At 35.9% G+C, this 24993-nt stretch overlaps 1 protein-coding gene across 1 annotated transcript in view; it reads left to right on the forward strand.

The window, feature by feature from the left end:
* Positions 1 to 24993, forward strand: part of per3 (period circadian clock 3) — a 64206-nt gene that overhangs the window by 23883 nt on the left and 15330 nt on the right. Inside the window, exons 7-16 of the mRNA XM_079844276.1 lie at positions 1944 to 1995; positions 2243 to 2382; positions 2514 to 2592; positions 5551 to 5657; positions 12002 to 12158; positions 12255 to 12363; positions 20397 to 20525; positions 20605 to 20704; positions 20911 to 21049; positions 24747 to 24922. Of these exons, the coding sequence (XP_079700402.1) occupies positions 1944 to 1995; positions 2243 to 2382; positions 2514 to 2592; positions 5551 to 5657; positions 12002 to 12158; positions 12255 to 12363; positions 20397 to 20525; positions 20605 to 20704; positions 20911 to 21049; positions 24747 to 24922 (1188 nt within the window). The remainder of the gene's footprint in view (positions 1 to 1943; positions 1996 to 2242; positions 2383 to 2513; positions 2593 to 5550; positions 5658 to 12001; positions 12159 to 12254; positions 12364 to 20396; positions 20526 to 20604; positions 20705 to 20910; positions 21050 to 24746; positions 24923 to 24993) is intronic.

A 24993-nucleotide genomic window follows, 5' to 3' on the forward strand; every position in this document is an offset into this window, starting at 1 on the left:
CATAGATGACTGGTGGTCCGCAGGCATTTCACTCACGCTTGATCCGTCCACGTCACATGCTGTAACTCAATTCATGATTGGTCACTGCCAAATAAAAATATTAAAGAGAACGATAAAATAACGTTATTAACCGGTTAATGGTAATTTCAAATTAACGTTTCTGTTCAGAACGATTCAAATTGATTTTGATTTCGTTTTCGTTTTTGTTCCTCTTAAAATTCCGTTCGTTTCCGGTTTTCGTTTTCGTTCCTTGAACCGGTTCAGAGCCCTGGTTTTTAGTGCCTTTTATGGGTCTTGGGAGTGTAAATGTACTGAATGCCAATGGAGGCCTATCTGAAGCCTTTCTCAGCATCAGCTTTCAACACAAATATCTTCATTTGTGTTCTGAAGATGAATGGAGGTCTTACGGGTGTCGAACGACACAAGGGTGAGTAATTAATGACAGAATTTTCATTTTTGGGTGAACTAACCCTTTAAGTTCATATTTCCAACAAACGAAATTCTGAGCCAAAATAACGAAGTGGTGCTCAAGTCGGCTATACGGCGCTTTCCTTGCCGTTAATGCTTAATAACACTCCTGTGTCTCCGATGCGGTGGCCGGGACATAAACCAACATCCGTGGCATCATTTTTGGAATGACTTATGGAATATTGCTGAACTACTGCACAATGTTTCAAACGAATGTAAAATTCAGAACAAAGGCTTCGTTTTGGCGAGTGATTGGTTAAATGTCTCGTGACTGTTGTAGCTCGGCAGGTTTCCTCATGTGAGATGTTTTGCGCACACACTGAATTTGGCTTCTCAGCGAGCGCTAAAGTTGTTTTTCTTCTGCATTAGCCTATGTTTGAAATATTTTTTGTGGCTCTAACCAAAGTAAACTCTTTTTTTGCTTTAAAGACATTTTTTGCTAAAATGTTCTCAATTTACAAGTGTGACAATTTTTCATTCTTAATGATTGTTCTTTGCAATTGTATATATGGCTTACCATGTTTCATTCAGAGCTTGTTAATCTTGAATATAACTTTGTTAATAAAATAAAAGTATTGAAAGAAATCTTCATAATCATTTTTAATGTCAAACAGATATTTTAACTAAAAACAAAACTCATATTAGCTCCAATTTTGGTTAAAATGTAAAGTTCATGTATTTGCACAGCAGGATAATTATTTACCAAAAATGTCTGTTAAGAATCGTTTTGGGAATCGGCTCGTTACTCCCAGAATCCGATCAAATCGTTAAGTGCCTTAAGATTCCCACCCCTAATAGCAACAGTAACTAAAGGGGGCGGGTCTTTGCGAACGGTCAATTATGACCAGATTAGCGGGTTATATCGATCACTAAAAGAGGAACCAAAGGAAACAAACATATATGAGGAGTTTATTATCGTACTGTTCGGACACTGCGAGCTGAGGCTTGACACACACAGTGAGGAGGTTTAGACGCTCCAGGCTTATCCGGTGTGGAAATAAACGCTGAAGTGAACGACGATACGATCGCAAATGGACAAACAAGCAAACATGACACATGAGCATATTCAAGCAAAAGCCAGCATATATTAGTTCTGTGAAACAAAACAAGATCAATGTTACTCGCCAATAAAGAAGAAATAAAGCAACGCTCACTCCTCGAGCGCTGGAAAGCTGATCGTAAGCCTTCTCTTGTTCCACACACATCTTCCACATGCCATCTCTCTCTTTCTGTCATCGCTCGGCTAATGTCCGTCGTGTCGTGTGTTTTGAATAATAGCGCTCTCTTCTCCCTGTCATCAGTAGACACGCCCCCTTACTGCTGATTGGCTATCAGTTTGTTTGGGTACTCGACCCGAGACACTTTTCTAAAGCATTTTTGAAATACCCACCTTTAAAGTGTGTCTTTTTAATCATACAAATAACAGCTTGGATGAATTCAGCTCATAATAATATCATGTTTTTGTCTCTCCGTAGCGGCGGCTCTGTTTAAATGTGCCCAGGTCAAGTCCTTCTTCTGTCGGATCAGGTCAGTCTTTATTTATCACGGCTTCCTGATGACATTTTAATTGTGCTTTATGCAGCATTATTACTCGTTCTCATCTGGTGTGTCTCATTATGTCGTCTTTAGTTATGAAACAGTTTCAGCTGTACAGCAGCTCTAAAAGACAATAGTTCAGACAGTTCTGATCCAGTCAGTGCAGCCAAATTGGTACTATCACTGAATATTAAGTGTCTTTTAATGCCTGTGTGTGTGTGTGTGTGTGTGTCACCAGAGGAGGGAAAGATAGAGATGGAGAAATGCGTTATTGTCCTTTCCGGATCACTCCGTACCTGCTGAAGCTTCAGGGATTGAGTGGAGAGGAAGAGCCGTGCTGCCTGGCCCTCGCTGAACGCATCATCTCAGGATATGAGGGTACGGGCCTTTGACCTTTCACCTCCGCACACTCTGAACCCGTCGTATGCTACTCGGCTGTCGCCTGACCTCAATACGTTGTCAGTTTAATTCTGCTCTAATAATCATGATGTGGGTTTGTTTGTCTCCAGCCCCTCGCATTCCCATGGACAAGCGCATATTCAGCACCACTCATTCTCCAGGCTGTGTGTTTCTAGAGGTGGATGACCGGTGAGTGGACTCTCATTCAAAATGCCAAACTAAAGGAATCCGCAGCATTGATGAATGGTTGTGTTCAAATAATATATTAATAATAATCATTTCTTTTTGCACTGCATATTATTTTCCAATAATAAGGCTAATAATATGAATAATTATTATTATTATTAGTAGTAGTAGAAGTAGTAATAGTATTATTGTTTGAAAATATGCTATGTAATATTATTTTTTATTTATTTTTAAGGTAACCCTTTCCAATAAGGTTTCATTAGTTAACATTAGTTAATGTATTTTGAGCAATACATTTGTTACAGTATTTATTCATCTTTTTTAATGTTCATAAAAATCCAGCTGTTCGTGGTTTGTTTATGTTAGTTCACAGTGCATTAACTTATGTTAACATACAACTTTTGATTTTAATAATGTATTAGTAAATGTTGAAATTAATATTTACTAAGATGAATAAATGCTGTAGAAGTGTATTAACTAATGAAACCTTATTGCAAAGTGTTATCATTGTTATTATTAATATTATTGTTATTTGAAAATTATATGTTAAGCAGAGTAAAGCTGAGCACATTATTATTATTATTTGAAAAAAATTATTGCATAATAATATTGTATACGTTTTGCAGTGTTTTTCTTGTTGATAATGTATAATATTATTATTTGATGATATGCTGTGTGGAGAAAAGCGGAGCAATGTACTATTATTATTAGAGTTATTATTAGAGTTATTATACGTCGTAATAATAATATTGCACAATTATTTGAAAATATGTTGAGCAGAGTAAAGCGGAGCACATTATTATTATTATTATTATTATTATTATCATTTTCATTAGCTGATCAAATTATTATTTGTAGTAGTAGGAGTAGTAGTATTTGAAATATGCTCTGTAATATTATTATTAATTTTTTTTATTTGATGATATGCTGCATGGAGAAAAGCGGAGCAGCATTTTTTTATTGTTATTATTTTAGTAATTATTATTATTATTATTATTATTATTATACATATAAATACATATTATTGATTAAAAAAATGTATAATTTTTGTAGTGTTTTTCTTGTTGATAATGTATAATATTATTATTTGATGATAATATGGTGTGTGGAGAAAAGCAGAGCAATGTACTATTATTATTAGAGTTATTATACATCATAATAATATTGCACAATTATTTGAAAATATGTTAAGCAGAGTAAAGCGGAGCACATTATTATTATTATTATTATTAATAATATTATTATTAGCTGATTAAATTATTTGTAGTAGTAGTAGTAGTATTTGAAATAATATGCTCTGTAATATTATTATTATAAATGTTTATATTTGATGATATGCTGCATACAGTAAAGCGGAGCAGCATTTTTTTATTGTTATTATTTGAGTAATTATTATTATTATACATATAAATACATATTATTAATTTAAAAAATATGTATAATTTTTGCAGTGTTTTTCTTGTTGATAATGTATATTATTATTATTTGATGATAATATGCTGTGTGGAGAAAAGTGGAGCATTGTATTATTAAATGTATTATTTGAGTTATTATTGTTATTATTATACATAATAATAATATTGCACAATGATCGCAGTGCTTGTCTTGTTTATAATGTATAGATTTTTCTTGGCAGAAGCTTTAAGTTAATAACTGAATAATAATAATTTAGGCTTTAAAGGTCCCATGGCATGACATTTTCACTTTATGAGGTTTTTCAACATTAATATGAGTTCCCCTAGCCTGAATATTGTCCCCAAGTGGCTAGAAATTTTGATCGGTGTAAACCGAGTTCTGGCTGTCTTTCTCTGCTTTTGAGAAAATGACAGCCCAAACGAGCTGATCTTGAATTTTTGCTGTTATGACATCATAACAGGAACAGTTACCTCCCTTTCTTCCACCCAGAGAATCGAATCAGTTCACCAAATCGGGCTGAATCGTTCTAAACGGTTCGTGTCTTGAGTCGGCGCTGATCCATCATTTACTAAAGTTACTAACTTTCTGAAATGAGTGACAGTCCCTCCGACTAGAAATAAACTAATAACCTAAAGTATATGCTAATAACTACAACAGTTCACTGAACTTAGATGTGCTGAGAGAACAGATGTGAAGTGACATCCGTCTCTCTGGCACAGCCTTGTGCCTCGTAGACCTCGTTAAACCACGCCCCCTCTGCTCATTTCAAATGCAAAGATGTCAGCCAATCACAACAGTGGGCGTTTTTACTGAAGTCTCACAGCAGACACGCCCCTTTAAACAGGGCATTCAGCCAGAGGGCAAACAGCAGTATAGAAAAAATGCCTTTTATTTCTAAATTATGACATTTTATGATGTAAAAATCATACTAACAATATAAGCACACCTCAGAATACATTATAAAATAAAATAAAAAATCCATGCCATGGGACCTTTAATCAAAATATCTGTCCATGTATTAATTTGGTAAGTAGTGGTACGTTTCCAGCTTCTAATGCGGCTGCTTCTCACATAAACAGATGATGTGGAGTCAGCAGCTTCACATCAGGGCTTATTGCAGTGATGATCAGGTGGTTTGTTAGGCCTTATATAACAGCACGGCTGTGAAGTATCTCAGCTTTGTTGACCACATGAGTTCAGTATCTTGTTACTCTGTGTGCTGGAATTAAAGTCTAAAGCATGAGACTTCATCAGTTGCACAGGAACAGCATTTTAGAAGCGAAGTCTCGAAATAAATGCAATTTTCTGTTGTAAACTTGTTACTGTGAAATTAATCCTTGTGTGTGTGTGTGTGTGTGTGTGTGTGTGTGTGTGTGTGTGTGTGTGTGTGTGTGTGTGTGTGTGTGTGTGTGTGTGTGTGTGTGTGTGTGTGTGTGTGTGTGTGTGTGTGTGTGTGTGTGTGTGTGTGTGTGTGTGTGTGTGTGTGTGTGTGTGTGTGTGTGTGTGTGTGTGTGTGTGTGTGTGTGTGTGTGTGTGTGTGTGCAGTGCGGTGCCTTTGCTCGGATACCTCCCTCAGGACCTGATCGGTACCTCCATCCTGACCTGCCTCCATCCAGACGATCGCCTGCTCATGCTGGCCATGCATCGCAAAAGTACGTCCATTATGACTTTTCTACATTTGGAAGCCTTTATCAGTCTTGTCAGGTCCCCTTTGTTTATACAGCGCTTTATACAATACACATCGTTTCAAAGAAGCTTTACAGGGATAGTTTTGGAAAAGGATGCATTTCGGCTGCTGTTGAGCTGAAGTCATTTCAGTGTTGATTCAGTTCCGTTGTAAAGATCATCAGTTATTATATCAGTTCATTTAATCTATAAATCAGCGATGTCGTCATCCAGCTCAGTTCAGCGTCAGATCAATAATATTGTTGAATATTAAGTGTCCCCGACTAAGCAAGCCAGAGGCAACAGTGGAAAGGAACCCAAACCTTGGGAGAAACCAGTCGCTCGGTTCTCCTCTGGCCAACGAACGAACACGGTGTGATTATGATTCAGGCTGCATCACAGAATTCAGATCAGGATCAGTAGCATTCAAATATTCATCCAGTTCCTTTTGCTTGAAGATCGATTCCCCGTGCCGGTTTGGAGCTGAAGCTGGCCGTAGGGTCTGTGCTGAGGATCTGTCGCCGAGGCCTTCTCAGGGGATTGTCTAGTAGACACGGCCTCTGCTGGCATTCAGGGCTGCGTTTTGGTCGTGTCTAGGTGCAGGTCCACCATCTGATCTGGATACGGAGCGGATCCGGCTGACTACGGTAACCTCGGGATAAGGATGAGACAGACAGACTCATATTAGTGTAGATGCCATTCTTCTTATAGGAAGTGTTCCCGGTTCCAGTTGACCTAATTTATGCAATCATTTAAAGGGATAGTTCACCCAAAAATGAAAATTCCTCACCCTCATGTCGTTCCAAACCCGTAAGACCTTCGTTCATCTTCAGAGCACAAATGAAGATATTTTTGATGAAATCGGCTGACCCCTCCCTCCATTGACAGCAATTTAAAGGGATAGTTCACCCAAAAATGAAAATTACCCCATGATTTACTCTCCCTCAAGTCATCCTAGGTGTATATGACATTCTTCTTTCAGACGAATACCATCTGAGTTATATTAAAAGTGGATTATAAAAGTAATCCATACGGGGGTGGATTAAAGGCCTTCTGAAGCGAATCGATGTGTTTTTTGTTGGGTTTTGCTTCGGGTGGACTGCCTTCCGTATTCAACTTACGAAGAAAGTGTAACGCCTCTCACAGTTCGAATCGCTTACGCTACGTCCGACGTCATCGTCGTGCCAGTTACACTTTTTCCGTAAATTGAATAATACGGTCCGCCGGAAGCTAGATATTTTACTTTATAATGTGTTAAATATGGATATTTTTCCTACACAAACCCATCGATTCACTTCAGAAGGCCTTTATTAACCCCCTGAGCCGTGTGGAGCACTTTTATGATGGATAGATGCACTTTTATAATGGATAGATGCACTTTTATAATGGATAGATGCACTTTTATAATGGATAGATGCACTTTTATGATGGATAGATGCACTTTTATAATGGATAGATGCACTTTTATAATGGATAGATGCACTTTTATAATGGATAGATGCACTTTTATAATGGATAGATGCACTTTTATAATGGATAGATGCACTTTTATGATGGAAAGATGCACTTTTATAATGGATAGATGCACTTTTATAATGGATAGATGCACTTTTATGATGGATAGATGCACTTTTATAATGGATAGATGCACTTATGATGGATAGATGCACTTTTATAATGGATGGATGCACTTTTATAATGGATAGATGCACTTTTATGATGGATAGATGCACTTTTATAATGGATAGATGCACTTATGATGGATAGATGCACTTTTATAATGGATAGATGCACTTTTATAATGGATAGATGCACTTTTATAATGGATAGATGCACTTTTATGATGGATAGATGCACTTTTATAATGGATAGATGCACTTTTATGATGGATAGATGCACTTTTATAATGGATAGATGCACTTTTATGATGGATGGATGCACTTTTATGATGGATAGATGCACTTTTATAATGGATAGATGCACTTTTATGATGGATAGGTGCACTTTTATAATGGATAGATGCACTTTTATGATGGATGGATGCACTTTTATAATGGATAGATGCACTTTTATGATGGATAGATGCACTTTTATAATGGATAGATGCACTTTTATGATGGATGGATGCACTTTTATGATGGATAGATGCACTTTTATAATGGATAGATGCACTTTTATGATGGATAGATGCACTTTTATGATGGATAGATGCACTTTTATGATGGATAGATGCACTTTTATAATGGATAGGTGCACTTTTATAATGGATAGATGCACTTTTATGATGGATAGATGCACTTTTATAATGGATAGATGCACTTTTATGATGGATAGATGCACTTTTATAATGGATAGATGCACTTTTATGATGGATGGATGCACTTTTATGATGGATAGATGCACTTTTATAATGGATAGATGCACTTTTATGATGGATGGATGCACTTTTATGATGGATGGATGCACTTTTATGATGGATAGATCCACTTTTATGATGGATAGATGCACTTTTATGATGGATAGATGCACTTTTATGATGGATAGATGCACTTTTATAATGGATAGATGCACTTTTATGATGGATGGATGGATGCACTTTTATGATGGATAGATCCACTTTTATGATGGATAGATCCACTTTTATAATGGATAGATGCATTTTTATGATGGATAGATGCACTTTTATAATGGATAGATGCACTTTTATGATGGATGGATGCACTTTTTTGATGGATGGATGCTCTTTTATGATGGATAGATGCACTTTTATGATGGATAGATGCACTTTTAGGATGGATGGATGCACTTTTATGATAGATAGATAGATGCACTTTTATAATGGATAGATGCACTTTTAGAATGGATAGATGCACTTTTATGATGGATAGATGCACTTTTATAATGGATAGATGCACTTTTATGATGGATGGATGCACTTTTATGATGGATAGATCCACTTTTATAATGGATAGATGCACTTTTATAATGGATAGATGCACTTTTATGATGGATAGATGCACTTTTATAATGGATAGATGCACTTTTATAATGGATAGATGCACTTTTATAATGGATAGATGCACTTTTATGATGGATAGATGCACTTTTATAATGGATAGATGCACTTTTATAATGGATGGATGCATTTTTATGATGGATAGATGCACTTTTATAATGGATAGATGCACTTTTATAATGGATGGATGCACTTTTATGATGGATAGATGCACTTTTATAATGGATGGATGCACTTTTATGATGGATAGATGCACTTTTATAATGGATGGATGCATTTTTATGATGGATAGATGCACTTTTATAATGGATAGATGCACTTTTATAATGGATAGATGCACTTTTATAATGGATAGATGCACTTTTAGAATGGATAGATGCACTTTTATGATGGATAGATGCACTTTTAGAATGGATGGATGCACTTTTATGATGGATAGATGCACTTTTATGATGGATAGATGCACTTTTATGATGGATAGATGCACTTTTATAATGGATAGATTAGGGGTGCACCGATCCGACTTTTTCAGTCCCGATACCGATACCGATGCCTGGGCTTTGTGTATCTGTCGATACCCGATACCGATCCGATATATTGTTGAATTAATAATAAACTGTATATCTTCCACCTTATACCTTCCTTGAAGAGACAAAAGGCACCAGACTTTACTAACTAAACATAACTAAGACAAAATAACAGATGTATGTAAGGTGTTGAATTCTTATTTATTTAAAAAACAATTGTGCATTCAAATCTAAAATAGAATGTAATCTAACTTCTTTAAATAAATAAAATGTAGCAGTGGAAACAAAAAAACAGTGTATTGGTCAAACATACAATAGTAATCTGACAGTTACCAAACATTTTTTACACTACAGATAATTGTTTTGGTATATAATCATATCAATATTAAAAAGTAGCATTACAAATTAACAAATAGTCTAATTTTCTGCCATATGCAATTTAATAAAAATTTTCAGCTAGCTAATAACAACTTTGTTCTGGTTTCACCTCACTCCAGATTAAATGATTGTAGGCTAGGCCTATTTATTTTACTACACATTGTCAACAGAAATAAGATGAAATACTGTTGATAATTAAAAATAATTCTTACTACCCACTCTTGCTAAAATGGGTAAGCACACTTGTGTTCTCATTTCAGATGCGTTCTGAGTAAATTAATAAACTGAGTTCATGAGTTCAGTGTTGGACAGATCAGTTGTTCTAACCAGTCGTTAAAATGATTCGGTTCAAAGGAGTCATTAGGTCACGAATCTGACATTAGCAGACGCGTTGTGTGCGAATCCCGTCTGTTAGAACATCGCGAAAGATGTCAACACACAGAAAACACTTCATAACTGGATATAATTTGTCTCCCGCTTATTGAAAGTATGCTTTATGTCAGCTGGTCAGAGAAGAGTCAATGTTTTTTGAGCGCAATTCACACCCAGTGATAATTCAAGGACAACATTGTCCGAATGTGTCACGTGCAACATGGTTTCGGTCTTCCGAGCTTTTGATTTGGATTAATATGTGAAATATGAGAGCGAACACTGATTATTTTGAAGACCCAGAGAGCGCGCGCGGGGGAGGAGCTCTCAGATCGGTCTCTCTGTCACTCAGTCACAAGCGCAGCATCTGTTCTACATCACTCGTAAATCACAATAACTCATCAAATTAGGCTTTGGCCGTCAAAAAAATGTCAATGCAGGAAAGACCCTGACTTTGCAGTAATACCCTCGAAACAGCGACGAACTAGTTGGCGTGGCAAGCGTGAAATATCTCCTCCACACAGCCGACTCTCTTCTAGCATGCGACACACGTGAAGCTGACGAATGACGTAGGTTCTGCTGCGACGGAAAAAAACACCTGGATCGGCTTGTGGATCTGTTCATTTTTCCGATCCCCGATCCAGCTATTTTGTCAGTATCGCGGCCGATATCCGATCCTAATATCGGATCGGTGCACCCCTAGGATAGATGCACTTTTATGATGGATGGATGCACTTTTATAATGGATAGATGCACTTTTATAATGGATGGATGCATTTTTATGATGGATAGATGCACTTTTATGATGGATAGATGCACTTTTATAATGGATAGATGCACTTTTATGATGGATAGATGCACTTTTATAATGGATAGATGCACTTTTATGATGGATAGATGCACTTTTATAATGGATAGGTGCACTTTTATAATGGATGGATGCATTTTTATGATGGATAGATGCACTTTTATAATGGATGGATGCACTTTTATAATGGATAGATGCACTTTTATAATGGATAGATGCACTTTTATAATGGATAGATGCACTTTTATGGTTTTCAAATTTTGGGCTGGCATTATAAAGCTTTGAAGAGCCAGGACATGTTTTAATATAACTCAGATTGTATTCGTCTGAAAGATGAATGTCATATACACCTAGGATGGCTTGAATTAAATCATGGGGTAATTTTCAGTTTTGTGTGAACTATCGCTTTAATTACCACTTTCTAGGCCCAGAAAGGTATTAAAGGCATTGTTAAAATCGTCCATGTGACTCCAGTGGTTCAACCTTAATGTTATGAAGTGACGAGAATACTTTATGTGTGCAAAAAACAAACAAAAATAGCGACTTTATTCAACTAGCCAGGACATGTTTTAATATAACTGTATTCGTCTGAAATATGAATGTCATATACACCTAGAATGGCTTGAATTAAATCATGGGGTAATTTTCATTTTTGAAAACAATTTCAACAAACAAAAATAGCGACTTTATTCAACTATTCAAAACGCTGTTTTAAGAGTCTGACACAGGCTAGAAGAAATTGTGGAATAAAGTCGTTATTTTAGTTTTTAGTGCACAAAAAGTATTCTCGTCGCTTCATAAAATATCTTAATTTTTGTTCCCTTTTGGAACGACATGAGGGTGAGTAAATAATGACAGAATTAAATGTTTTGGGTGAACTAACCCTTTAACTGATTTGAATAATAGAAATGATCATGTGTTATGTGTATGCCAGGTTAAAGAGATGCGTTTTTAGTCTAGATTTAGTTTACACATTTAGTGTCTGCTCCCCGAACTAGGCTAGGAAGACTATTCCAGAGTTTGGGTGCTAAATGGGAAAAGGATCTCCCGCCGGCAGTTGATTTCGATATTCTAGGTGTTATCAACTGGCCAGAATTTTGAGATGGCAATAGACGTGAAGGACTATAGTGCGCTCAGAGCTCGCTCAAGTACTGAGGAGCCAAACCATTTAGTGCTTTGTAAGATTTTAATCTTGTTATACGGTCCTAATAAAAGTTGTCATGATCCCCTCAGTTCTGAAGTACGCAGGCCAGCCTCCGTTTGAACACTCGCCCATCCGGTTCCGGTGTCAGAACGGCGACTATGTCACCCTGGACTCCAGCTGGTCCAGCTTCATCAACCCTTGGAGCCGGAAGGTGGCCTTCATCATCGGCAGGCACAAAGTTTGCACGTAAGCGCCGCCTCATGAATGTGCCAGTTGTTTCTGAATCCAAATATTCACATTCGCACATACGTCATCACTTGTTTATGTGCGTCTTCTCTGTAGTGGACCTCTGAATGAGGATGTTTTTGCTGCACGGAGTAACGCTGAGCAGCCAATCATGTGTGAGGAAGTTAAAGAGCTGCAAGCCATGATCTACAAGCTCTTCCTGCAGGTGAGAGATCACTAAATTAGGGCCCTATGATTTCCGCGATCACCGAATCGCGGACGGAATCGCGGAATTGGCATATTAACGCGGAATCTATTGTTAACGCGGAATTTCCCGGAATTTGACATATTTGGAATGAAATGCGGTTTTGTGTGGGAGAAGAACGTATGTCTGGGGAAATGCAGACCGGGGGAAGCAAATTTGGGCAACACAACCCCTCCCGTCATTTCAGCTCCTCCTTCAAAACACTGAAAGTATGGGGCTCCACGGCTCTGCTTTCGTCGGCGAAAAAGTTAAGAAACTCAACGATAAGCCCTCAGTACCGAGCCGAGCAGTTCCCTCAGGGAGTGCTTGCTGTATTTTGCCTTGTTTTTAATGCACTTTAATGAACTGTATGGGAAATAATGCCTTAAATGAACTTGAGAGGAAATGAGATGCGCGGGTCAGCGCGTCTTATGTTGCCTTCACGTGCTCTCGGAATTATCGTAATATACAAGTTTCCTAGGTAAACATTGCACATGAACGCCCTCACATTTTGAAACTTGAATGCAATGCGCTCGTAATCACGACTTCAGAAGTCGGAATCATCAAATTTCCGAAAGCACGTGAAGGCAGCATTATCCACATCATGTTTGGCTGAGGTAGCTCTTAAAGTGACAGTAGCACTGATAATGTCTGTCATTAATGTTCAAAGAACAACGGGAACAGAAGATTGTAGCTTTAATGATGATTAATCTATATTTCACTTATTATTTATGCAGTTAAGAAAGGTGTTGATAGCTTTATTCAATTTCTGTGTAGACTATGTCTGAGAGGGAAGGCCACAGGCAAATATAACATTTATTATAAGAGATTTATGTAAAGATTGTTTTAAGTTCAATTAAATTAAAAGTTAAAAGTTTTTTTAAAGCCTAATAAATGTTGAAATTGGTAGCTTTCGGTTATACTGTAATGTAACGTCATCAATGTTTCATATAGACATTAATATCAGTGATACTGGCCTTCATTCATAAAAAGATGCCATTACAACACACATTTAAAATATACTGTCTTTAAATTGTTTCTAAATTAATTTGGAGAGTAACTGAAATTATTACAATATCAAAATATAAAAAACTCCAATGTTTTTAATTGCAATTAATCATGATTAATTACAGAAAAAAATGTGATTAATTCTTTTTTTTATTTTATTATCAATTCACAGCACTAATATCTAGTTGTGACTTGAAGTGCTTAGAGTGCAGTATTATGTTGCAGTATTTGTCCTGAAAAGTAAATGTGATGTTTGTTACCTCAATAAATTTAAGGTCATTCCTATTTTATGTTTTATGTTCTATTATATTAACATTAAAAACACTCTTTTTACGACTAAAATAATAGTTAAGGGTAAAAAAAACTGAATTCCCAAAAATTAAAACGGAAAAAACGGAATTTGGGAAAAAATAAAATGGAATTTGGGAAAAAATAAAACGGATTTCATAGGGCCCTACTAAATCCACAAGAGAATCAGACAAACAACCGGTTTACAGCCAAAATGCTCCATTTATTTGATCTGAAATACAGTAAATATTAGGGCTGGGTATTGACACACATTTCACAATTCGATTCGATTTCGATTCACAAGCTTTCGATTCTTTTAGATTGAATTCAATATCGATTATTTTGGTTAAGTATCAGGTATAAAACATGGAAAATTTTCTCAAGGAAAACCAGGGGTGGTTCTAGACCCTTTATAGAGGGGCTTCAGCCCCCCCTAACTTCTGCCCCAGCCCCCCTAAAAAATATGTGATTAACCTTTAAAGCATATGAAACTGGCGAGAGGCTTCAGCTTCGTCCCGTCTTTTAATCAGCGCGTTCTTCAATCCGCAGCGGCGTCGAGCAGAGCGCACGTCAGAAGCAGATGTGTGTGTGTTGATCTGAGCTCTCATTGGTCTGTCACCGCTTGTCAATGTCAAAATATTTGAGAAAACCAATCAAATCAGAGTAGGCGGGCTTTATGTTCACAGAAGCTGCTGAGGCTGAGCGCGAATTTTAGCAGAGCGACTCGACATCAAGTGACAGAAATGTAAGCTAAGACAGCTGCTTCTTTAAGTCAGAAATGTTAAACAAAGACAAAAATATTCAGGCAAATGAATACACTTTTGTCTAATTTCGCCATTTTGAATTGAAAATAGGCCAATGTGATTCATAATGTAATTAACAAACAAGAAATATTAACAAAGCCGTTTTCTTCAGATTAGGCAGAAGATTAATAATAAATGTGTACATATTGTAAATTATTATTATTCCATGTGTAGCCTTCAGTAAATAAAAAGAAGCTCCGCTATTTCAGCCTGTATTGGGCATAAAATTAGTAATGAATGTGTTTATTTTGTGAATTAATTTAATAAACATAAAACTTTAATAAACAGTAAATTAACGTGTCTAAGAAAAGTATTCATAAAACATTTAAATGTCAGTATGTTAATATGTAAACCATATTTACTTTCTTCACTGACGAAAATGGAAAAACTATATCAGTTAAAGCTCAGCGTTAGGAGGGGAAGAAACTGGACAAGATAAAAACAGAGAAAAAAGAGATGTGGAGATAAGAAAGACAAATAATCTACTGCCCAATGACATGGTTTTCAAGCTACTGTTATCTCATTTTTTGGCCTTCAGAACATCGTAAAATGCACATATGTAGATCAGAGAAATAAACATTTTCTCGGGGGAGCTTTATAAGTATTACTTTATAAGTTTTAATAAACAGCCATCCTATGGATATGCATGTTAGTAAGCTACTAGTTAATAGCGCAATTTGGACCCTAAAATACCATCACTGGGGGCTAAGCCCCCCTAAAATGGAAATCCTAGAACCGCCCCTGAGGAAAATTAATTTCTGAACTAATGTTGTAAACTATGGGAGTCAGTTTATACTACATTAGCCTACTAATATTGAAGGTAAAAATTAACTGATTTGTATACAAACACTTAAATTACACTAAAAAATGTTTTTTTTTTTATATATATATATATATATATATATATATATATATATATATATATATATAATAATAAAGTTAAAATATTAATTTTACAATTACATAATCATAATTCTACTCCAATTAGTTTTTTTGAAATATAAACATTTAAAGGGTGGCTGTCATAAAAACTTGCCAGATTTATTAAATATTTAAGAACATTGACAATGAATATCCTATGTAATGTGGTGCATATAATTAGCAAAATGCTAATTTTTCTAGCTGACTAATGAGTTTATGGACACTGGATATGGTTTTTCTGAGGTAACTGACATGACATTGTTTACTTGTAAACCGTTTTACTTGCATTTTTCTGCGGTTGAAACACTGATTGAGCAATTCTAAGTGACATGATACAGATTTCAGTAAGTTGTCCTGTATCTTTTAACACACTTTCAGAAGCTCATTCGTGTTTATTTTGCGCTGTTACTGGTATTAAGGCGGAAGAGAAGATCCGTTCATGTTTGCTCCGCGCTGCTGCTTCTCTCGAGCTGAGCTGAGCAAGAGCGATCTCACACCACAGCGCCAAAACGATATGTATGTTTTTGAATTTCGTAAAAAAAAATAGACTAATCGATTCTTGGAATTTAAGAATCGATATTGTTTTGAAAAAGTGAGAATCGATTTCTCGATTTTAATCGATATTTTTTACCCAGCCCTAGTAAATATTAAAGAGCACCTATCATGGAATTTTGAAATTTACCTTTCATGTAGTGTGTAACATAGATCTAAGTGAACAAAAACATCCTGTGATAGCTTGAAATATGACAGTGCACAGTATATATAGTTATTTTCTTTCAAAAGTAAGAGTCGACTCGGAGTCATTTTTAAGAATCGTTAGAAGACCGAAGCTTTTTCTCTGACTAGATGACGTCAACTTGTCAAGTTATTTGAATACGATACGCCCACTTATTGCGCTCCAAGACGCCAGTGAAAACTAGAAAACATCATGGCGACGAGACGCTGTGTTCTGAAGTGCCACTCAAAAGCAAACTTCTTTCATCTGCCCAAGGATGAGCATTTGAAGACTTGAAGATCTGAAGTGGCTTGAAGACAAACCATACATCGTCGCGATTGTGTGTTTATTAGTCGTCAAATGTATGTTTCGCGATCTCAGGAAGCTTTTATTATGGACTTCTATTATGGCACATGGTATCTTCTTCGTCTGTCTGTACCATATATGGATTACATGTGCACAGAGCGCCCTCCGGCTGCCAGTATGAATTGAAAACAACACATAAGAGACTCAATCGCTCATGATTAGGCTATAACTGCCCATTTTGAGGAAGTATTGAATAAAAAATACTCCTCTGTTTAGAAATTTGACACAGACATATGAGAATCTATCAATATGTCTCCTCATCTGCACACTTTTGAACTAAAAGCCCTGAGGGATGTTGATTTGTCGCGAGTCTTCGTGAGGAGAATAGAGGAGTTTTTTTATGAATGAGATCAGCTGAGGCTCATATTACAATCAAACAGTACCGACGCGGTTTTCATATTCATAACTCCTGACACATATTAACAAATTACTGTCACTATAAGACTTTGATGGGCGTTCCGTTTCCGAAAATATCTGCACAGACTAAACCAATCACAACTGACTGGGTCATCGGACCAATCACCGCAGATTAGCGTCACGTAAAGGCGGGGTTTTGAAAAGTGAATCACTAAAGGAATCATTTGAGAATCGCTGTCAAAACAGGTAAAAATAAATGCATATTATAAGAAAACTAAAGTCTTTTTTGTCATTGCATGCATGCAAAACTGTTGTTGGGGACTTCTAAAACAATATTTGGAACATTTTAAATGCCATGATAGGTGCTCTTTAATATATGTTTTCTATTTTAAATGTAATTTATTCCTGTGATCAAAGCTGAATTTATCATCATTACTCCAGTCTTCAGTGTCACATGATCCTTCAGAAATCATAATGAATGATGATTTGCTGCTCAAGAGACATTTATGATTATTATCAATGTTGAAAACTGTTGTGCTAAATCTTTTCTAATAATATAAATGTCTTTACTGTCACTTATGATCAATTTAATGCGTCTTTTCTAGATAAAAGTTTGATTTGTTTTTGTTGTTTTTAAATCTCACTGACGCCAAACTTTTGAACATTTCTGAAAAGCTTTGCTTGGATTGCTTTTTATGAGGAACGGATTACATAAATTACGTAAAAACTGTTCAAATAAACCCACTAAAGCCTAAAGTCAGTAGTCTGTTACTGTCAAACCTGTTAAATGAAAGCAGTCTTCAAAGAATAGTGCTCTTAAAGAGTTCAATCCTTGTCATATGTCCTGCCATCAGTGTACATTAGAGCAAGATTGAAGGAAAAGAAAAATAGTCATAATCAAACTTGATATTTGCTGGTCAATAACTAATTGTGGACAACTGTTTGAGATAAAGCAACTAATACCAGCCATTCTAGGGTTGTGCGATGTCCCCTAAATTGGCAGTTGACAATGTTAACAGTAAAACATTTTGATGGACGATGATATTGGGGGGACATCTTGTTCTTGATTTGTTGTTCTTCTGTGTTAAATGTGTGTTATCAGAATCACCTTTATTCGTTCATTTGATTTGAAATTATGGCCAAGGCTATTTGTCTTTTAAAAGTATTCACCAGACAAAAGTTATTTGACGTTGGCTGAAGTCTGGGTTTATCTGAAACTGCCGCTTCAGTGTAGTAAAGCCACAGAAGAGCCATGTGACAATGAGCAAGATTCCCTGAGACACTACAATAGGCTTCTAATAATTCATTAATAAGGACTGTTTTCTTGTACAAAATTAAATATTTTAAATTAAATGTACTGTGTAAGACACGTATAAAAAAGACACGAGGCTAAAAATGTCAAGATCAATATTTGTGTAGCCTGCCTGTCACGTCTCTGGCATAGACTACAGTATTTAAAATAGCATATATGCATTAGTTATATTCTCAATTTAATTAACAGAGCAATCCCTGCGAAGTTTTTTAGGTTAACTATAGAAGAGACTAGGATTAGTGTGTGTCACACTCGCAACGGGGGGGTGTGGCATCACGATGGTAGCGCTCCATCATGATGTCGGTTAGTCTAAAAACTATATAAACTTAAAGGTTTAGTTCAACCAAAAATGAAAATTCTGTCATTAATTACTCACCCTCATGTTGTCCGACACCCGTAAGTCCTCCGTTCATCTTCAGACACAAATGAAGATATTTTTGTTGAAAGCTGATGCTGAGAAAGGCTTCACACAGGCCTCCATTGGCATTCAGTACATTTACACTCCCAAGACGCATAAAAGGCACTAAAAACGTCGTTACAAAGTCAATCTCACCACAGTGGCTCTACAATAATTTTATGATGCGACGACAATAGTTTTTGTGCGCAAAAAAAATCTAAATAATGACTTTATTCAACCTCTTCTTGTCTTCCGTGTGTGTCTCCACGACGCATGCGCGAGAATATGACGTAGCGCCGGCGTTCGGGAATCCATGAAATGCACACTTTAACCCCATTTTGACAACTACGCCGAGACCTAAAGCACGATCAATGTAGAATTCAACAGCTTAGACACGCGCGTCTTCCTCTGCTTGTAAACAAATCACTTCTGGGTCATGTGTCCGAACGCCGGATCTGCATCATATTCTCGCGCATGCGTCGTGGAGGCACACACAGAAGACAAGAACAAGTGGATAAAGAAAAAAAAATTTTTTTTTTTGCGCACAAAAATTATTGTCGTCGCATCGTAAAATTATTGTAGAGCCACTGTGGTGAGATGGACTTTGTAACAACGTTTTTAGTGCCTTTTATGGGTCTTGTGAGTGTAAATGTACTGAATGCCAATGGAGGCCTATCTGAAGCCTTTCTCAGCATCAGCTTTCAACAAAAATATCTTCATTTGTGTTCTGAAGATGAACGGAGGTCTTACGGGTGTCGAACGACATGAGGGTGAGTAATTCATGACAGAATTTTCATTTTTGGGTGAACTAACCCTTTAAACTAAAGCTGCTGTAAAAATAAATTATAGCTAAATAGTATTATTTAATAAGAACAAACACTAGTAAAATGACAAATGCACATAATTCAAATGAAAACTCAAAACATTTAAATTAAAGTTAATTTAAAAAAAGATACATATGTGGCATGAAAACAGTGTTAAAGGATTAGTTCAATTTTAAATAAACTTTTGCTGATAATTTACTCACCCCCATGTCATCAAAGATGTCCATGTCTTTCTTTCTGCAGTCGAAAAGAAATGAAGGTTTTTAATGAAAACATTCCAGGATCGTTCTCCATATAATGGACTTCAATGGGCTCCAAACCCTTCAAGTTCCAAATGACAGTTTCAGTGCAGCTTCAAAGGGCTTTAAATGATACCAGACGATGAATAAGGGTGAAATCTAGCGAAACAATCAGTTTCTGCGAGAAACTGAGCAGTATTTATGCTTTTATTTTACCTCTTATCAGACGAACGTGATCATCTCTGAGCTCCACCATAACTTCCGCTAAGTGAGGTCAAAAATGAGCCTGGTTATAGATATCGATCGTAGATGCCTCATTCTACTGATCCGTGCAAGCGCTAATGAGGCATCTACGTATACATCTATATTTTGACCTCACTTAGCGGAAGTTATGGCGGAGCTCAGAGATGATCACGTTCGTCTGAAAAGAGGTAAAATAATTGCATAAATACTGCTCAGTTTCTCACAGAAACTGATGGTTTGGCTAGATTTCGCCCTTATTCATCGTCTGGTATCGTTTAAAGCCCTCTGAAGCTGCACTGAAACTGTCATTTGGACCTTGAACCGTTTGGAGCCCATTGAAGTCCATTATATGGAGAACGATCCTGGAATATTTTCATCCAAAAGCTTAATTTCTTTTCGACTTTAGAAAGAAAGACATGGACATCTTGGATGACATGGGGGTGAGTAAATTATCAGCAAAAGTTTATTTAAAAGTTAACTAATCCTTTAAAGCACATCTGAGCTCCTGGTTTGCGTTCTGATCACATCTGTCTTTCTCTCAGCCTGTTCATAATAATGGATCGAGTGGCTATGGCAGTCTGGGGAGTAACGGCTCTCACGAGCACTACATCAGTGTGGCGTCATCCAGCGACAGTAACGGAAACCTCTGGGAGGACTCGCACAGAGAACCAGTACGTCTGAAAGTGCATGAAATATTGACACAGCAATGTTGGTTTCGCGGGACCTTACGATGGATCTTCTGTCTTGTAGATGACATTGCAGCAGTTTTGTGCTGATGTCAATAAAGTGAAAAACTGGGGCCAGCCGGGGTATCGGAGGAAGCTCACATCTTCAGCACAAGCCACTGCAGGTCTGGACCCAATGTGTCTTTTCTACATCGGCTCTCAATCATCTCTGTTTGTTTGAGCGTAAATAGAAGCACTTTGTGGATGTGAAACTAAATATACCATATGCAGCCACTTGATCAGAAAACATGTGGTCAATTAATAAGTGTCATTTCATTTAGGAGCACAAGATTTAAACCCAGTGAAGTTGTATTTGATTTGTTCCCATCAGTGGCGGGCGCAGGCATTCATCCTAACTGCAGTCAGGATTTGGGAATTAGAGATCATCTGAAGCAGTCTCTACAAGAAGCCCGGAAACAAACACACATTCCGTCATACCAGCAGATCAACTGTGTGGACAGCATCATCAGGTCATATATCGTATCATATAAATCATATCATAAAAATAGCAATTTTATTGTTATTTTTTCTTAAAATGTAAAGAATAACAAAAAAAAATTATATAATTATTAGGGCTGTCAAAAGATTAATCGCGATTAATCGCATCCAAAATAAAAGTTTGTGTTTACATAATATATGTGTGTGTACTCTGTTAATTATTATTTATATATAAATACACACACATTCATGTATATATTTAAGAAATATTTGCATGTATATACTGTATATACATTTATATAATATATATAAATATAAATGTTTTATATATAAAAATAATATTTTTTTCTTAAATATATACATGCTTGTGTGTGTATTTATATATAAATAATAATTAACAGAGTACACACACATATATTATGTAAACACAAACTTTTATTTTGGATGCGATTAATCGCGATTAATCTTTTGACAGCCCTAATAATTATTTCTAATTTGCTTTAATAATTAATTTAATTTAATCATTTAAATATGCAATCCATAATGTTCCATATTAAATTCGATTCGATTCAAATCGAATAGATTATAAAAATAGCTATATATTTTTATATAGTAAATTGGAAATTTAAAACAAATTTAATTTGAAATCTTTCTTTTTTTTTTTCTTTTTTTTTATTATATTAATTAATTTAAATATGCAATTCATACTGTTTTATACATGTAAAAAGAACATTTCAGAAATGTCTAAAAGACTGGAACCATTACTATTTTTAATGTTTTTGAAAGAAGTCTCTTACACCGTGTCCTAACTACACCACCACAACGGCGTGACACACAAGTTTTTGTCCTAACCAGCCGCGACGCCGACACACAAATCTATTTTAGGATAGCTAATTTCTATTTCTGCGACGTCGCGGCTGGAACAACAACAAAAACATAATCTCAGGTAGTGTTTATGTGCTTTATTTAATGTCAAAAGCGTGTAATGTGACTTTAAATATAATTTAGTGCTCCTAGCTTTGTCGTACTAAAATTCACCTCATATCTTGAAATATTAAACAAATGAAAACAAGAATGTTCAAACTGTGAACAAACAAGTGTATTCTATGACAAAGATTGTTTTAGTAGCTCAGTATATGTTTTTTAGTAATGGTGTAATATTTGTGAATTTGATTATTATCCATTTCCTTGCGAGTGCTGTCAAGATTAATCTCTGGTGCTATAGTAATATGGTGCTATAGTGACTATATTTTAAAGTATATATATATATATATATATGTGTGTTGTCACGATACTGAAATTTCTAACTTCGATACGATACCTAAAAAAGTATCGATTTTCGATACCACAGGAAAAAAATGCTGCATATACTGTCAAATAGATATTTTTAATATAATTTCTTTTTTTGTCCGTCTATTGAAAAGTCTAGGAAATTAAAAAATTGTTTAGAAGAGATCACTTTACATGATAAAGCTTTTAAGCTTTTTCTTATATATAAATGTTGATCAATTACCATTACAATTATCTCACAAATATTTGATAACTAATTTTGTTGCAATACATTCAGCACAAGGAAGCTTGATTTCAAATTGAATTAAAAAAGACGAGTAAACCGTAATAAAACAAGAACAACTAAACAAATTACAAACAATAGCACAAATAAATACAATAGAATAAAAATACAAATGAAATAGACTGCTTTATTTTTCAGGTAGGTCTAACAGTATTCAGGTAAGAAACTGAATTAAAAAAATTAAAATAACCTTCATTGTAAAAAATGTAATACAGATTAATCCATTAAAGTTACACAAGTTAATCAGTCAAGAGCAGTAAGTGATCGTTTGTCTTTTTGTAGTTTGAATAATAAATAACTGCTGTCCCTTTAAGACCTGGCGCACACATGGATCCCAAACACTGATCATATTACACATTCTTCCTGAACTGTTTACAACTGTGTTTACGCTAATACTCGCCAAGACTGACGTTGATTTTTTTTTTTTGTTGAGTGTATTTGACCATTAATAAGCTGGAAAAAGGAGCTCATTTTTGCACTTGTATGTCAGAGGCGGCTTTATTACGGTATGTGTGTGTGCGCTTCAGACGCGTGCGCAAAATCTCTGGGAATTAGTAGAATTAACGTTATGTGCAACCCTGCGCGAAATTCAGACCGGTCACACCAATACTAACACACTGTCACGAGGAAAAATCCAGCAGAACACGCGTTCGCCATGTTCAGAGGGTTAACTGGACTGAATGAGAGGAGGCGGGTGCGTGTCGGAGAGGAGAGCGCAGCTGATATCAATACTGTAGAAAATGAGTATCGTATCGTTTCAGATATTTCAGTATCCATAGCTACATAGCGAAATATCGATATTTTTGACAACACTAGTACGTTAGGCATATACACAGGTTCAAAGACTCGTTCTCTTGCCCCTACAGTGCAATTCGGCTAGGTGTACATCAACGCTAAAATATCAAGGTGAAAGTCATCATAGCTTGCATAGTATAGACCCAGCTTCCAACCCAACTTTGAGAAGATTAACGGTGATATTTTTTTTAATCGCCCGATAAGAGTCTCATGTTACGATAATGGTAACGGCCCACCACTAATATATATATATATATATATATATATATATATATATATATATATATATATATATATATATATATATATATATATATATATATATATATATATATATATATATATATATATATATATATATATATATATATATATATATATATATATATATATATATATATATATATATATATATATATATATATATATATATATATATATATATATATATATATATATATATATATATATATATACACAGTGAGGAAAATAAGTATTTGAACACCCTGCTATTTTGCAAGTTTTCCCACTTAGAAATCATGGAGGGGTCTGAAATTGTCATCGTAGGTGCATGTCCACTGTGAGAGACATAATCAAAAAAAAAAAATCCAGAAATCACAATGTATGCTTTTTTAACTATTTATTTGTATGATACAGCTGCAAATAAGTATTTGAACACCTGAGAAAATCAATGTTAATATTTGGTACAGTAGCCTTTGTTTGCAATTACAGAGGTCAAACATTTCCTGTAGTTTTTCAGCAGGTTTGCACTGCAGGAGGGATTTTGGCCCACTCCTCCACACAGATCTTCTCTAGATCAGGCAGGTTTCTGGCCTGTCGCTGAGAAACACGGAGTTTGAGCTCCTCCAAAGATTCTCTATTGGGTTTAGGTCTGGAGACTGGCTAGGCCACGCCAGAACCTTGATATGCTTCTTACAGAGCCTCTCCTTGGTTCTCCTGGCTGTGTGCTTCGGGTCATTGTCATGTTGGATGACCCAGCCTCGACCCATCTTCAATGCTCTAACTGAGGGAAGGAGGTTGTTCCCCAAAATATCGCAATACATTGCCCCGGTCATCCTCTCCTTAATACAGTGCAGTCGCCCTGTCCCATGTGCAGAAAAACACCCCAAAAGCATGATGCTACCACCCCCACCCCCCACCCCCCCATGCTTCACAGTAGGGATGGTGTTCTTGGGATGGTACTCATCATTCTTCTATAGCTATATATAGCTCTGGAAAAAATGAAGAGACCACTTAACATTGAGAAATCAAAGCTATATATAAAACCCAAAAAGTTATAAACAATGAAACTTTTTTTTTTACATTATCAATAATGGTGGTTTGTGTTTTTCCTTCTCTAGATATCTAGAGAGCTGTGCAACATCTGCTCTGAAACGAAAGAGCGAGTCTTTGTCCATGGTTACTTCTTCCTCCTCCTCCTCCTCTTCCTCCTCCTCCTCCTCCTCCTCCTCCTCTGCTATGTCTGAGGAAGATAAACCAGCAGCGGCCGCACATGAAGACACTGTGAACACAGAGGGTATGAGTCCATTCCAACTAGTGTTAGACCGATATATCGGGCCGATATTTGCGATTTTCACATGTATCGGC

This window comes from Gobio gobio (genome assembly GCF_949357685.1).
Source record: "Gobio gobio genome assembly, chromosome: 19".
Lineage (NCBI taxonomy): Eukaryota > Metazoa > Chordata > Actinopteri > Cypriniformes > Gobionidae > Gobio > Gobio gobio.